At 33.0% G+C, this 15,229-nt stretch overlaps 1 protein-coding gene across 1 annotated transcript; it reads left to right on the plus strand.

Moving 5' to 3' along the window:
- The first annotated feature begins 3,481 nt into the window (after positions 1-3,481).
- LOC107453569 (solute carrier family 25 member 35) lies at positions 3,482-13,323 on the plus strand. Its single transcript, XM_016070443.4, has 3 exons — positions 3,482-4,175; positions 4,822-5,034; positions 10,586-13,323. Exons 1-3 carry the CDS (start codon positions 3,804-3,806, stop codon positions 10,907-10,909), a joined length of 909 nt encoding a protein of 302 aa, XP_015925929.2. The 5' UTR covers positions 3,482-3,803; the 3' UTR covers positions 10,910-13,323.
- The last annotated feature ends 1,906 nt before the right edge of the window (positions 13,324-15,229 follow it).

Genomic DNA, 15,229 nt, shown 5'->3' on the forward strand with positions numbered 1-15,229 from the left:
ATAGTTTCCTAACTTGAAAAGTTTTAATCCATTTGAAAATCAAGAGAGAAACTGGCGTACTTTCTTCTCCTATGACTCTCTACACGCTATGGTGAAAGCATGTCAAGAGTTGCCATAGGTAGGGAGTGCTACTCTACGCCACTTATAGCCCATGACCAATACACAAAACTCAGATCACCACCAAGAGAATAAAAGGAGCCAGATAACAAAAAAAAAGGTTTATTTTCATTCAGCAAAAAACTTCAGCAAAAACTTCTAAGACTTCTAACATTAAAATGAGGTCTGTGACAATCTGCTCTATTCTGCCCACTTTATCCTAATCTGGGAAAATGTATTGTCGACAATGCCAACCTTCATCTATCAAGATTAAATCAAGTTAGCACGTCTTATACACTAATGAATTGGTGTTTAATTTTCGCTGTGGTAGTTACGCCACACTAGTTAAAAACCGTGTAAACCTTGGCATCCTTCAGAAAAAATCTTTAAAATGAGGTTGACTTAAATTTTTCAAACGTGAAAAAATCCTTTAATTAAGCTTTTCTTTAGGTGAAAATCATCTTAAACCTAGATATATAGTGTTTTTTTCCCGTAACGTTTGTGAATCAACCTTGTCATGAAATTTTCATTGACAATAATGTTTGATTCTGCTGGTGTGATATCAGCTAAGATGTTATTCTGGACGTGACTTCACTGTCCCAAACTTGTATGACGGCATGCTTCTGCAATTATTAGTTTTATATGTTACTCTTTATAACTCTTTATTCCGTGGAAAAATTCTCTCTCTTTCTTTCAATCTGCTTTATTCTACTGGGAGGGAGGGGAATAGTCTTTTTCCTTAGTTCATTCATTCACAGAAAGAAATGTTTCTTTCGGTTGCACTGATGAAGGTTGCCCTTTGAGCATCCGAAGCAGCTGTCTACATTTATAAATATTTTTTGTGTTCTCAAACGTTGTTTACCTTAGTTTGTTTTACTCCTCGTAGTTTAAAAACTCAAAATGGATTTATTCAGACCATCAAAGATCAATTGATTGGGATCGATCCGCCCCAACTAGGAGGTCTGCTGGAACTGGTGAGCCCTCTTGACTACCAAAAAATTAATGTCAGGCTTTCTCTTGAACAGGACATTGTCAAAAGAGAAACGTCTGCTGCTGCTCTCCACCTTCCTGCGCTGGAGACAATGGGAATCCGTTACCCGGAACCACTCTGGTTGAGAGTTTTTACAGATGGCTCTTTCGATCCAGATCAACCAAATGCTGGAGCTGATATCTTTTGTAATCTCTTCTCCCTTGGTGCCCCAGTGGGTGCCAATAGAGTTGCTTTTGACGGGGAAGTTGTTGCAATCCGTATTGCAATCGAACAGTTTTTTTTGTTTTATTGAGCCTTTTTCAAATGTGTTTATCCTTTCAGACTCGAAGGCGGCGCTTTGCTCGATTGAATCTATACATTGCCCTTCCAATTGCGACGTTCTAAAATGTCAGAATGCGATACGTAAACTCCACCATTTAGGCAGAACTGTAGCCCTACAATGGATTCCCGGGCACTGTGATATTGCACGAAATGAGAGGGCTGATGCTTTGGCAAAGAGAGGCACGAGAATTCTCCAGGCTCTTAGTAGCCCAGTCCCCTTCTCAACTTTAAAAGGGATTATTAGATCAAAAGTCAATAAGGATTTCCATCATCAATTGTCAGAAAGGCTAAAAAACAAAGTGTGGAGAGATCTTCGACAGAACACCATTCCAGACTGGCCGCGCTGCGAAGCGGTGGCTCAGTTTCGACTATATACCTGACATGACTGCCTAGCCGCGCACTTGTTTCGTTTAGGGCTGGCACCTGATCCCTATTGTTCTCTGTGCATGAGAGGGGGTTGTTTTGGATGGCAGCCACATCCTGTGCTGCAGGGCCCTCCACGGGTCGTCGTCTACCGAACAATATTGGGAAGCAAGAGCACTCCTGAGGAAATGACTTTTTACTTTCTTGTTTTGTTCCTGTGTTTTTGCTTTTTAACATGTCAATTCTCCTCTGCCATTTGAAATAAATAAATAAATGTTTAAAACTTGAACCCACTCCATTTTTCTTTAACACGCTTTTTTTTTATTAAATCTGTGATCATTTTCATAAAGACGCATTTTGCGCTGTATCCCGCATAAAAAGCTCAACTACAAGAAATGTATTCCTTACTTTTTAGATCCAATCGGTGATTGTATAAAAATTTTAAAAGAAGTTTTTTGTATTGTAGTTTAGCAGGATCATTGAAAACTATAAAAAATATTAGGTATTGTGTTCGTTTATTTGCTCTTCCTTGAATGAAGTTTTTTTTTTATTGCTTATTAATATTTTTGCGAAAAGGTTAGTGTTTGCATTATTTCGCTTCCCGTGGAAAAAGCTTTTCGCTTAATATTTCTGTTTACCTTATCATGAAAACCATGATAAAATACTAAAACAAGGTAAACCATTCGCTTTTTTTAAAAAAACCAAAGTGACAGTATTTCTTAAAAATCTTTAAAAATCATCTGTTATCCTTCTAGGATGAAAGGTTTGAAATTGCTATATTTTCCCTTTATTGTCCCGCAGTGGACTGATCGTTAAGACACGGTTCCCAGAAGATCACCGAAGTCAAGTATCACTGGCTGCGGTCAGTGTGCGGGTGGGAGAAAACTTGGATCAGTCTGCGTAGGGATCGAGGGGGTGCGGTATGGGTCCTTGTTAAACTGTTCTACTGTAAAGTGCTCGACTTCGTGTGCAGGTCGTTAGGCTACCGAAGTGGGGGTGGCATCCCCTCTGCAGAGGATCAAAATTGTGATGGCTTGTCTTCGGATCATCCTCGGGGATGTTTCCCAGACTGTCGCCCATAGCCCATTATGCAGCTTTAGTGCGACGTAAATTAACTACAACTACAACAACAGCTATATCGATACAAGGTTTTTAGTTCAAAAGTTTTTGTGAGAGGAGATTTCGTATCGTGATCTGTGGCAGAATAATCGAGAAAAAAAATCACAGAAATTGGGCAACTCGAAAAGTTATAACTCTCAGTCACCTCCGAACAAACATCTACACGTTTTTTTTTAATTCGCAATTTAAAAATTTATTTGGCACCTTGGCGTTTGTAGTTGGTGCGACAGATCACGATATGGAAATATCCCCTTCGTGACAAAAGGAAAATTCCGACGCAAGATTGTATGCTTTCTGGGTATGTTCGATAACCTGTGCTTCTTTTTTCTGGGAGGTATTGGTAAATGTCGATTGAGAAATGACGATACGAATTGATAAACTCCAAAAATAATTCAAAAAGCACAGCAAAATAAAAATTAAAAAAAAAAAACGAAATAGCCAAATCTAATAAACATAAACAACGATTAAGCGATAACGATGTTAATGATGATAAAATTAGCCAATAAGATTTCCTGACTGAGTGGCGCCGGTTTCTTCGTATTTTGATTTCTTGGTTAAGAGTAGCAAAATTAAATAATCGGGACCGTAATTGTGTTCTATTTCATCATCTTTATTTGTTTACATCCATTTCAGCGGTGGAGGTCGGATATGAGCTAATTGTGATTGATGTGTAGTCCTCTCGTGTTTTATCTGTTCTTTTAGAAAGATGTCTTGATTTGTGTCTCACTTCATTAGGGCTATAATAAGTTGGAAAAAAAAATGCAGCATTATTTCAGTGTTGTTAAATTTATGACTTGTATGCTAAGGATTTTATTGAAGAGTAATATATGCACAAACGCAACACGTATTTGTTGGTTATTTTGATCTGATAACATAACGTCGAGTTTTTTTTTAGTGATTTTCAATTGCAACTATGGAATTCGCGATTGGAGGAATCGCTGCGTGTTGTGCTGGGTTTTTCACCAATCCTTTAGAAGTGGTTAAAACACGTTTGCAGCTACAAGGAGAACTTCAAAATCGCGGAGTTTATACTAAGCACTATAAGAACGCATTCCAAGCTTTTTATGTGATAGCTAAAAGTGATGGAATCCTAGCTCTCCAAAAAGGTCTTGTTCCTGCTTTGTGGTACCAATTCTGTATGAATGGTGTTCGTTTGGGATCGTTTGATTTTATGCAGAAGAGTGGTGTCATTGATTCGAAGGATGGCATCAGTTTCCTTCGTAGTATAGCTGCTGGTGCTTCAGCTGGCTGCCTTGGTGCTTTAGTTGGAAGTCCTTTCTACATGGTAATCACATCTCCATATCAGTATTTACACCAAAATAATTGCCAAGTTTTGTGTGATAGGAAGATTTGCGTATTTTGATCTAGCCAAAGTAATCGCCAAGTCTTGGCAATTTCCACACAGTGGCCTGCAGGAAGATAAAAAATCACTGAAGGGGTATGGCTCCTAGCCATTTCTGGGATATTCAGTAAATGCTATAGTAAATGATAAACTATTTCATTTACTATAGCATTATTTAAGTAAGTTTCCCTCAATTAAAATAAGTATAGTTAGCCCAAAATAGCTGACACAAGAGTGGCCATCCAGCTAATGTAAAGAGGGGAAAAAAGAACAGTAAGACTCAAAGATTTCAGCTATTGTTTCAACTTTTGTATTTGTGATCTGTAGTACCAACTACAATTGCCAAGGTGCCAAATAAATTTTAAACTTGCAATTTTTAAAAAAAAATAAAAACAAGTAGATGTTTTTCTAGTGGTGGCTACGAGTTATATCTTTGAGTTAGTCCCCTTCTGTGATGTTTTTTTAAAGTTTCTCTCAGGCCGCTTTCGCTCAGGAAGTTGCTTGTTGATTATTCTGCCACAGATCATGATACAGAAATCTCCCCATGCTTTTAATAATGAATGAGAGTTAATTCTTCTTTTCAAAATAGGTTAAAACTCAAATACAAGCGTCATCCACTATTGCTGTTGGGTTTCAGCATAAACACGAGGGAATGCTGAGAGCTTTTAAAAATGTTGTCAAAGGTTATGGATTCTTCGCCTTGTGGCGGGGAGCGAGTGCTGCTATGTCGAGAGTAACATTTGGTTCAGCCGCTCAATTGGCCACATTTTCAAATGCAAAATCTTTCATCGATGAACTTCAAGTAAGTAATTCCTCATTTTTAGTTATTACAAGGGTTGTTTTTTTAAGCAAGAGCCATTTTGTTGTGTACACTAATAGCTGAAGCTTGTGACAGATTTTTTTTTGGCTTTTCTGCGACAAAACTCTCTAGCACTAATATTTTTCTTCAACATACTTTTAATAATAACAAATATGTATGTTACTAACTTGAAATAACAAAAGTGCTGTGTTTACAAAAATATATATATAATTGTTTTTAATTGAGCATGGAATAACTTTTTATTCCAAAAGGCTCTGAGAATTAGTATAATCATGTATCTGAAACATTTTTGTGGTAAGAAATAAAGAATTATAAATAGATTTTTGTTATCGATTTAGTTGCGACTGTAAATTAATGAGTCTTACATTAGTATTAAAATAAAAAGTTAGCTGTAACATTGTTACGAAAAGTGTAAAGTATTTTACGTTTGCTTTTTATGAAATGTGATAAGGGTTAAATTATTGTTTTAATTAAATTAAAATTCGGTTAAGCATGATTAAAAAAATATTGAAAGCTAGGAAATATACCCCTTGGCAGAATTTTTTCAGGCTTTCTGCATTTCTAATATTAATAATATCTTTCTCCAAAGTACTTTTAATGATAACATGTTACTGATTTAAAGTAATAAAAGCTTCAACATAAAACTTTTTTGACAAAAGAATTTTTTTTTGAATACGTAATATTTATATTTTTTATTCTAACATAGGGGTGCACAACCTTTTCGAGTGAAGAGCCACTTGCACAACAAGTTGGCTAACGAAGGGCCGCACATGTATTTAGACATGTTGATGACAAATGTAGTAATGTTTATTTAAACAATAGCACTCCATTTTTTTTATCAATAAACATATTTGTAAAAAATTAAAGGTGTTCCATTATTAGAATTCCTTCAAAAATAAAAAAGATTATACTTTTTTTTTTTACAAAAAAAAATTGCTATTTTTATCATATGAACAATAGATTTATCAAAATAAATAAACATTGAAGAAAAGAAATGTTTTTTTTTTTTTTTAATCATATCATGCAATACCAAAATTTATTTTAGAATTAAATTCTAATAAATAAAAGAAAACTGCAATGTCCACAGAATGAAAGTAGGAAAAAGTTTAGTTATAATTAAGTAATATAAATTCAAATTAAGTATTTTAATTGAAGAAAATTTATAGGTTTTAGACAAAAGCCTAAAATAAAAACAAAACTGTTATAGCTCAAGATAAAATTCAATGCTTATTTTATAATGTACTTTATTATTTTATTTTTTTAATTATTATATTTTTTTGTATCGTAAACATTTTCCTTTTTTTTATCGAAAAAGATCACTTAAGCAACAAAAAATTGAAATCTAAACTACAAACAGTGAGNCATTTTTGTGGTAAGAAATAAAGAATTATAAATAGATTTTTGTTATCGATTTAGTTGCGACTGTAAATTAATGAGTCTTACATTAGTATTAAAATAAAAAGTTAGCTGTAACATTGTTACGAAAAGTGTAAAGTATTTTACGTTTGCTTTTTATGAAATGTGATAAGGGTTAAATTATTGTTTTAATTAAATTAAAATTCGGTTAAGCATGATTAAAAAAATATTGAAAGCTAGGAAATATACCCCTTGGCAGAATTTTTTCAGGCTTTCTGCATTTCTAATATTAATAATATCTTTCTCCAAAGTACTTTTAATGATAACATGTTACTGATTTAAAGTAATAAAAGCTTCAACATAAAACTTTTTTGACAAAAGAATTTTTTTTTGAATACGTAATATTTATATTTTTTATTCTAACATAGGGGTGCACAACCTTTTTGAGTGAAGAGCCACTTGCACAACAAGTTGGCTAACGAAGGGCCGCACATGTATTTAGACATGTTGATGACAAATGTAGTAATGTTTATTTAAACAATAGCACTCCATTTTTTTTATCAATAAACATATTTGTAAAAAATTAAAGGTGTTCCATTATTAGAATTCCTTCAAAAATAAAAAAGATTATACTTTTTTTTTCTTACAAAAAAAAATTGCTATTTTTATCATATGAACAATAGATTTATCAAAATAAATAAACATTGAAGAAAAGAAATGTTTTTTTGTTTTTTTTAATCATATCATGCAATACCAAAATTCATTTTAGAATTAAATTCTAATAAATAAAAAAAAACTGCAATGTCCACAGAATGAAAGTAGGAAAAAGTTTAGTCATAATTAAGTAATATAAATTCAAATTAAATATTTTAATTGAAGAAAATTTATAGGTTTTAAACAAAAGCCTAAACAAATATCTANCAAAACTGTGATAGTTCAAGATAAAATTCAATGCTTATTTTAAAATGTACTTTATTATTTTATTTTATTAATTATTATATTTTTTTGTATCGTAAACATTTTCCTTTTTTTTATCGAAAAAGATCACTTAAGCAACAAAAATTGAAATCTAAACTACAAACAGTGAGCAGTTTAAAAATTAAAGTTTTTCGTCATTTTATGAATTTCTCAAGTTTCAATAACATTGCATTTAAATTAGGGATGTAACGAGTATTTGGCCCTTCTGTGAGAAATTCAGTTGGTTGAATGATCAGTCAAATATTCGGCAGAATATTTTTTAGAAATGTATTTTTTAAAGTTTTTTTTTATTTTTGAATTTTTATAGTTATTAATTTTAAAAAAAAAATTATAATCAGACAAGTCAATTTTGTCATTTTTTCGATACTTTAAGAATCGAGAAGGATTTTTTTGACATTTTTTGCTGTTTTTATTATAATCTAGCATTTTAACAGAATGTCTCATACTATTAATTTATTATCACTCTTTCCCTGTACTATAATATAGTAACCAGTATCATAGAAAAGTGTGATATTCAGTATTAAAGTTTTGTTTCAGGAACTGAGAAAAATTACTTTTTTCTGTTTTTCTTTTTTTAGGCATTTTTATTATGAATGAGCATTTTTTTTAAAAATGAAGTGACTAATAAAATTTATATTATAGCAATTTTTTTTCTTCTAACATTATGGCAATGAGAAAAATTTAAATTGAGATTTTCAGCTTAAGATTTTCATTTAAAAAATTAAGAACGTTTTTTCTAACTTTTTATTTTCTTTAACTAAAAAAAATCCTTCTTTTAGACGTTTTTATTATAACACGGTAATTTTTAATATCATTTATGTTGACTTAATTCTTTTATCTTTGCTTTTTCTGGTAATTTGAAAACTGAGATGTTCAGCTTTAAAATTTTCTTTCAAAAATTTAGATTGATTTTTATGTTCACTGTTTCGCTTTTCGACATTTTCAAAAACGTTCTTGATTGGCCTTATTTTTTAGAGTTAATTTATGAATACGTTTTTCCAGGAAATATTATTCTGAGCATTGAAATTTTAGTTTCAGAGTTACTATGCTGCTAAAAGATTTTGTTATTGGGCCCGTGTGCCGCGCTCAGTCAATTTTTCTTCTTTTTTTTTTTTGCCGAATATTTGGTTTTTGATCAAATCACAATTCATTAGCACATTCGACCAAATAATATTCGTTGTGGGGAAAAAAAAATGAAGGAAAAATAACTAGGATTTACGATAAAACTGCACCGAAATACCGTATCAAAAAGTGATTAATTAATTTCGCGATTAACAATCACGTGCCGCAATAACATCGTAGTTAAATAACGGGATCGTCAAAATCATGTGGAAAAGTTTAGNGGGAAAAATTTCTTATATTTATGCTGAACTCAGCACGAATAAAGCGTGTCAAATGCACGATTTAAAATTTGCATGTCGTAATAGAATGAATGGAATTTTTTATAGTACATGGGAACGCATAGTAATAACTGTCGAAGAAAATTTTTTGAAAAAAAGAAAGAATTGCGAAAAAAAAGATAAAAAAATCACTTAGATTTAAGATGAAATTGTCACAAGTAAACTGCACCAAAAAGTGATTATTTAAATGGGTGATCTGAAACTTGCATCATAATAAAAATTCGACCTTTTCGAAATCGCGTGGAAAAGCGGAAATAACTGTTTTAAAAAAATCATTTATATTTGCGATAAAATCGGCTTAAACAAAGCGCGTTAAACATACATTTACTAAAGAATCTGTTGAAATTGATTGTGTTGAAACGTGATGACTTAAAAGTGCGATTAAAAATTGCCATTTTTTAAAAAAAAATTCATTGTGTTTAGAAGCTCTCACGGGCCGCACTTCAGTAGTCGAAGGGCCGCATTGGCCGCAGGTTGTGCACCCCTATTATAATATTATGGGTGATATTCTCGAATTCTGTTGGGGGGGGACACACTATTTATTTCTTTTTTTCATTTTTTTAAATTATCTTCATTAAAAAAAAATCATTAAATCCTCACCAGCAACTACCGTAAAAAGATTGACAGCTAAATCACGCGAATCGGATTCTTCAAAAAAAGTTTACTAAATGCGTGCATTCGAGATTCAGTTGTTGTAATAAATAATATCGTATTAAAAATATAGGATTTTAGCAACTNAAAAAAAAAAAAAAAAAAAAAAAAAAAACCGGACAAAATAAACTTTATGGATTATTTCCTATTAAAAACAGCCTGATGGGCAAAATTGGCTTTGGATGTTTTCTCTAAAAAAATTTTTTTGATCGTCAAAAGGTGATCACAGGCTACCCATTGGCAAAATATATGTTGTCAAAAGGTATTCCGGTCTACGTTCTTTGGCTTTTTCAGCCTCAGTAAGATAATCCTTGGCATTGTTTTTTTTCTTGCTTCAACTCTAACCTTTGGGACCGTGGCAATCAGTTTGGACCCTCTTTATGTGTGATATTCACCTGAATTAGTATTAAAAACGATCCAGTTTGAACTGCTGGTTAGAATTTCTGATTCTTAATTAAAACAATGAAAATAAAAATATTGTTAAAATTATGAAATTCTGTTTTGTTCACTACTCAAATATTTGTGGGATCTCTCTGGTCCCATATCTCAAAAATAAAGTCACCAACTTAATGCATAACAAAATTAAAAGTGAGAAAAAGAGTTATGAAAAAATTATCAAACAGCAACAGTCGCCATAGCAACGCATGCAATGACAACGCATGTGCATTGTTTACTGTTACTCTTGAACACAGTTAAAAAGTATGATGACGTCTAAATAAGGTGCGCACATCATCAAACCCAAAACAACACCTTTTTGGCCGATGGGTAATAGAATGGAAATTTATGTAGAAGGAACCAAATTTTTTACTTAATTTTTCTTTATTTACCATTATTCTCAAATGAGAATAGAGAGATCACAAGCATTTTTTCCCCCACTCAGATGCACGAGAAAGGCATCATTTGAATATTGTTTTGAAGAAAAGATAAAATCTTTCGAAAATTTCTGCAGGAAAGAAAATCAAAATTTTTAACTTTACAAAGGAAAGATGTTTCTGCAAGAACTCTGTACTGTTCTACGTTAATTTCGCTGGATCGCCACGATTCTGCCACATGGGAAATATGTAATGCCTATTGTGGCATTACATGTATATTGTTTTTTCTTTCTTTATGAAATTTGTACTGGCTAACTTGATATTTTTATTTTCTAGGTATTCAAGCCTAATAGTTGGCTATGTGCTCTATTTGCCAGCATGTTAAGTGGCGTTGCAGTTGTTGTGTGCATGACGCCACTGGACGTTGTGTCCACTCGTATGTACAATCAAGGAGTGGACAGTAAAGGTAAAGGCCTTATTTATTCAGGGTTGTTTGATTGCATTCAGAAGATAATGGCTAAAGAAGGAGTTTTTGGATTTTACAAAGGCGCTACAGCAAGTTTGTTACGAACGGGTCCTCATACCGTACTTTCTCTTGTATTTTGGAGTGAATTTCAAAAGTTTTATCACGCTCCTTCTATAGCAACGAATGTTGACTAACAGAAAAATCAAGAAATTAATGTAGTTATAAAGATAAAATATATTTCAGAAAATCAATTAATTAATCTAGATTTGAAGATTAAATATATTTCAGAAAATCTATAAACTAACCTAGATACATGGATATATATTTCAGAAACTCAGATCTGAAAATATAGTGCCAAACACCCGCTCTCTAAATATTATTATTATTGGTTAAATAATTTAAATTGATTCTTAATTTTCCTTCACCGAGACTAAGATCTGAAAATTTAGTGCCAAACACTGGCTTCTGTAATATTATTATTGATTAAATTATTTAATTTGGTTCATAATTTTCCTTCACTGAAACTAAGATCTAAAAATGTGTTGTTGTTGTTGTTGCTTATGCCCACTTGACCAACAGAAGCATTAAATCAAGTCCATGAACTCATCCAAAAAGCTCCCAAAGCCATGTACTATTGCAGCAGGGTTGGAGACTAGGTGGCTCTTCTGGCAGCCAATGCATGATAGGATGTGGGCAGGAGCAGACTGGTTCACATGGCACTTAGGGCAGGGTGGATAGACTTTTAAGGTCCGCAATGTGACGTTGGGATCGAGTGTGTCCGCTTCTAAATCTGGCAAGCGCCGTTTGGACATGCCTATTGCTTGCCCTGATCAGAGCAAGACCAGGCCGACCACCCCCATACCAATCATGCACAGGATAAATACAGGAAATATAGTGCCAAACATTGGCTTCTAAAATATTATTATTGATTAAATTATTTAAATTGATTAATAATTTTCCTACACCGAAACTAAGATCTGAAAATATAGTGCCAAACACCATCTCCTAAATTTTAGTAAAAACTCCACTCAAATATTGATTACAAGTTTTTTTTGTATTTTAGGAACCTCCTTTCTTTAATTTCTAATACAGTAGATTCTCAGTTGTTCGAGTTTCCCATAAATTTCAAGTCCCGCAGTGGACTGATCATTAAGTCACGGTTCCCAGCAGATCACCGAAGTCAAGCATCACTGGCTACGGTCAGTGTGCGGGTGGGTGACCACTTGGATCAGTCTGCGTAGGGACCGAGGGTGTGCGGTATTGGTCCTCGTTAAACTGTTCTACCGTAAAGTGCTCGACTTCGCGCTCAGGTCGTCGGGCTACCGAAGCGGGGGTGCCATCTCCTCCGCAGAGGATCAAAATTGTGATGGTATGTCTTCGGATCATCCTCCGGGATGTTTCCCAGACCGTCGCCAATAGCCCATTGTGTAGCTCTAGTGCGACGTAAATTAACAACAACCCATAAATTTCAACTAGTAAAAAAAAAGTCAGTCTTGCTCCCAAATAATAACCAATGCACGCACAATACATGGAATGATTTTACGACAACTAATATGGCTGAATGTTTAAAAACAATATTGTGTGTTTAATACTGAAACTTGTGAATAGTGTGTTTCAACAAAAAATATTAGACAATTATTTTAAAGTACTGTTTCCCTTAACAATTTGTTTGAAGAAAAAAAAATGCAAAAAATTAAATCGTTATTTTATTTTAATAAATACTAGGAGCTAAAACAAAACGTAATACACAAGTTTTTAGTTGAAATTTCAAATTTTTTAATGCGCAAAAACATTTAATTTACTTTTCCGAGTAGTCTCGGGCAAATGAAAAAAAGTTGAATATTAGTCTTTGTATGATAGTTTTTGTGAAACCTCTCACTCTATCTTTGCGAGACATTTCATAAATTTGGTTTGTTATGTAAGTCCGCTTAATGATGACAAAGGATTTTGCAGGTATTTATTTCGTCATCTCAGGATTAATTATGCTTAAAAAATAAAATATGAAAATATACACAATCTACATGAAATTTAAATTCCGAAGCTCTACTGCTCCCTTCTAGTTCATACTCTCCCTTAGTCCAGCTAATTCTTCGTTCAAGCTAATACTAAAAATAAATCCTTTTTCTCACTAGAAAAAGTCCTTCGCTCCACCCCCAATGTAGGATACTTCCTGTGTCCCTCAAGTCAGGGGTCAATAGAATGCATGGGAGAGGATCTTTAAAACGATAAACACCACAAAGGGATCCAAACCCCCCCCCAGAGAAACGCCATTTTTTATGCAAATTCATCAACCCTCGTATATACAATCGCACAATCCAACAGCAAAACGCCCCAAACTAAATTTTGCAAACTTCCATTCACAATAGGAAGTTAGCAAAATTTTTATTATTTTTATTATTATTTGCTTCTGGCCAAGTAAAAACGTAATAAATAAACCGAAACGTACTGACAAATTCTGCTACGCCTGAGTTTTCTCGGGATAATCAGGTAAGCAGTACTGTAATGAATATTATAACTTGGCTTAATGTACCCTCTAATATAAGTGAATTTTCTTTAACTATAATGTATTTTTTAATGATGCATTAAAATTTAAAAATTGTTTTGTTTACATTTATTTAAATATTTATTGCATTTTAAGTTTTTGATAACTCGAGTTTTCAAAAGTTCCAGGTTGGCTCGGTGCTTTCCACCTTGAATTACCGAGACTCTACTGTAATTGCTTTTCAGCTATGTTCTTTTTTTCTTTTTTTTTTTTTTACATTTTTTTTCTTTAAAAATTAAATGTTTCCCTTTTTAAACTGAACCCATTCCATTACTATAGCTGCTAACTGTACTGGATTCTCCTGTAGATTACTGGATTTTGCCAGTTTCTCCTGGTTTAATAAAAATTCTCCTGGTTTTTTGTACATTTTAGAAAATTCCATAAAATTGCATAAGTTTTCAACAACAACAAAAAAATCTCTATTGCAATAGAGTTTTTGCACAGACAAGCACAAGGGCCCCCATCAGGGCCCCCATTTTGCACAAGGGCCCCCATCAGGGGGGAAGGTGGGCGCACGATGTGCCCACTTAAAGCTTGGGGGGGGGGAATTTTTACTCTAAATAAAACGAATAGTTTGGGGGGGAAGGAATTTATTTGTCCAAGAATGCGTCCAAGAGCTTGGGGGGGGGATGGGGGCCACTGGCTTGAATATTTAAATAAGTATTACTGATACATAATGAAGCAAGCCTCATTTATAGAAATCAGTTTAAGACCTTTTTTTGTTCTAAAATGTTCAGTTTATTTTTATTCTGAACTCCCATTTTAAATTAATCTTTTTAACTGTCTTTGATAAATTAAATGCTATTTGAAATTATGAGTATAACATTTCAAATATATTTAATGTCCATCATAACTGGAAAATATTGCAGTTTTCTATTTTGACGACTATAAGAATCCCTAAAATTCCCTATGTATCAAATTTTAAGCATAATATGCAACAATTGTCATGAAATTTGAAGTGTTATTTTGAAAGCAACTCGGAAGCAGTGGCGTAGGTAACAGGGGGGCAAGAGAGGACATAAATCCCTGGGCACATCTTTAGAGGGGTGCCAAATTATTGAAAAATGAATTCTCAAAAAAAAATATTGTTCTATTTTAAATATTCCCAGTTAGTCTGACGGAAAATTTAATAATTTATTGTGGTGTATTGTTGTTTCTACATAATCTAAATTCTAAAACTTATTCCGAGTTAATTATTGTTGTTCTTTCGTAATCTAAATTCTAAAACTTATTCCCAGTTAGTCTGTCTGAAATTTTAATAATTTATTGTGGTGTATTGTTGTTTTTACATAATCTAAATTCTAAAACTTAAAATGTTTTTGAAAAGCCCCCTTAAAGTAGAGCAGGGTCGCCGAAATGGGAGGTCGCTGTGAGCTCCCAAAAACTTTTAGTATTTAGCAAATTTTGTCTGGCCATTTGTCATCTTCACGAAATTTCATTTTTTATTTTAAAGAAAATATAAATAAAATTAGTCAATATTATACCTTTTTAGCCGGGGTAGCCTAGTTGGTAGAGCACTAGGTCCAAGTCTAAGAGGTGGGTTCGATACCCGCTGGCCGAAAACTCCTCATGTAGTAAATGGTGACTAATGCATGTTAAATCTGTCGAGTCACCAAGTCCTCCATGTTACCATGACAAATCAGATCTCTGGGGGTACTGATCCAGGAGCTTCTTTGTCTTCTGGATTGATTCAAAATTACGTGGCTAGAGTGTTGAACATCAGTAGTCGTAAACCCAAAAACCGACGGATATAAAAAAAAAATTATTGCTCCTTTATTTTAAAAAGCAATGAAAAAACGAATCATACACAAGTATCATTTCAGGCATCTTTATTTTAATTAGGTAGCTCAATTCCCAGAATATTCTATTTAGTACTTGACAAGACTTGCTAATCACCAAATTATTTGGTTTGTGGGTTGCTTAAATTTCCTCAGCACCACATAAATGATTATTAGTTTATATCTGTTTAAAT

This window comes from Parasteatoda tepidariorum, chromosome 8 (assembly GCF_043381705.1).
Source record: "Parasteatoda tepidariorum isolate YZ-2023 chromosome 8, CAS_Ptep_4.0, whole genome shotgun sequence".
Classification (NCBI taxonomy): Eukaryota; Metazoa; Arthropoda; class Arachnida; order Araneae; family Theridiidae; genus Parasteatoda; species Parasteatoda tepidariorum.

Bases quoted from the DNA above. Each gene is read 5' to 3' on its own strand.
- LOC107453569 (XM_016070443.4), top strand. From the start codon at position 3,804: ATGGAATTCGCGATTGGAGGAATCGCTGCGTGTTGTGCTGGGTTTTTC. The intron at 4,176-4,821 runs GTAATCACATCT...TTTTCAAAATAG, and splicing joins TTGGAAGTCCTTTCTACATG to GTTAAAACTCAAATACAAGC. The intron at 5,035-10,585 runs GTAAGTAATTCC...TTTATTTTCTAG, and splicing joins CTTTCATCGATGAACTTCAA to GTATTCAAGCCTAATAGTTG.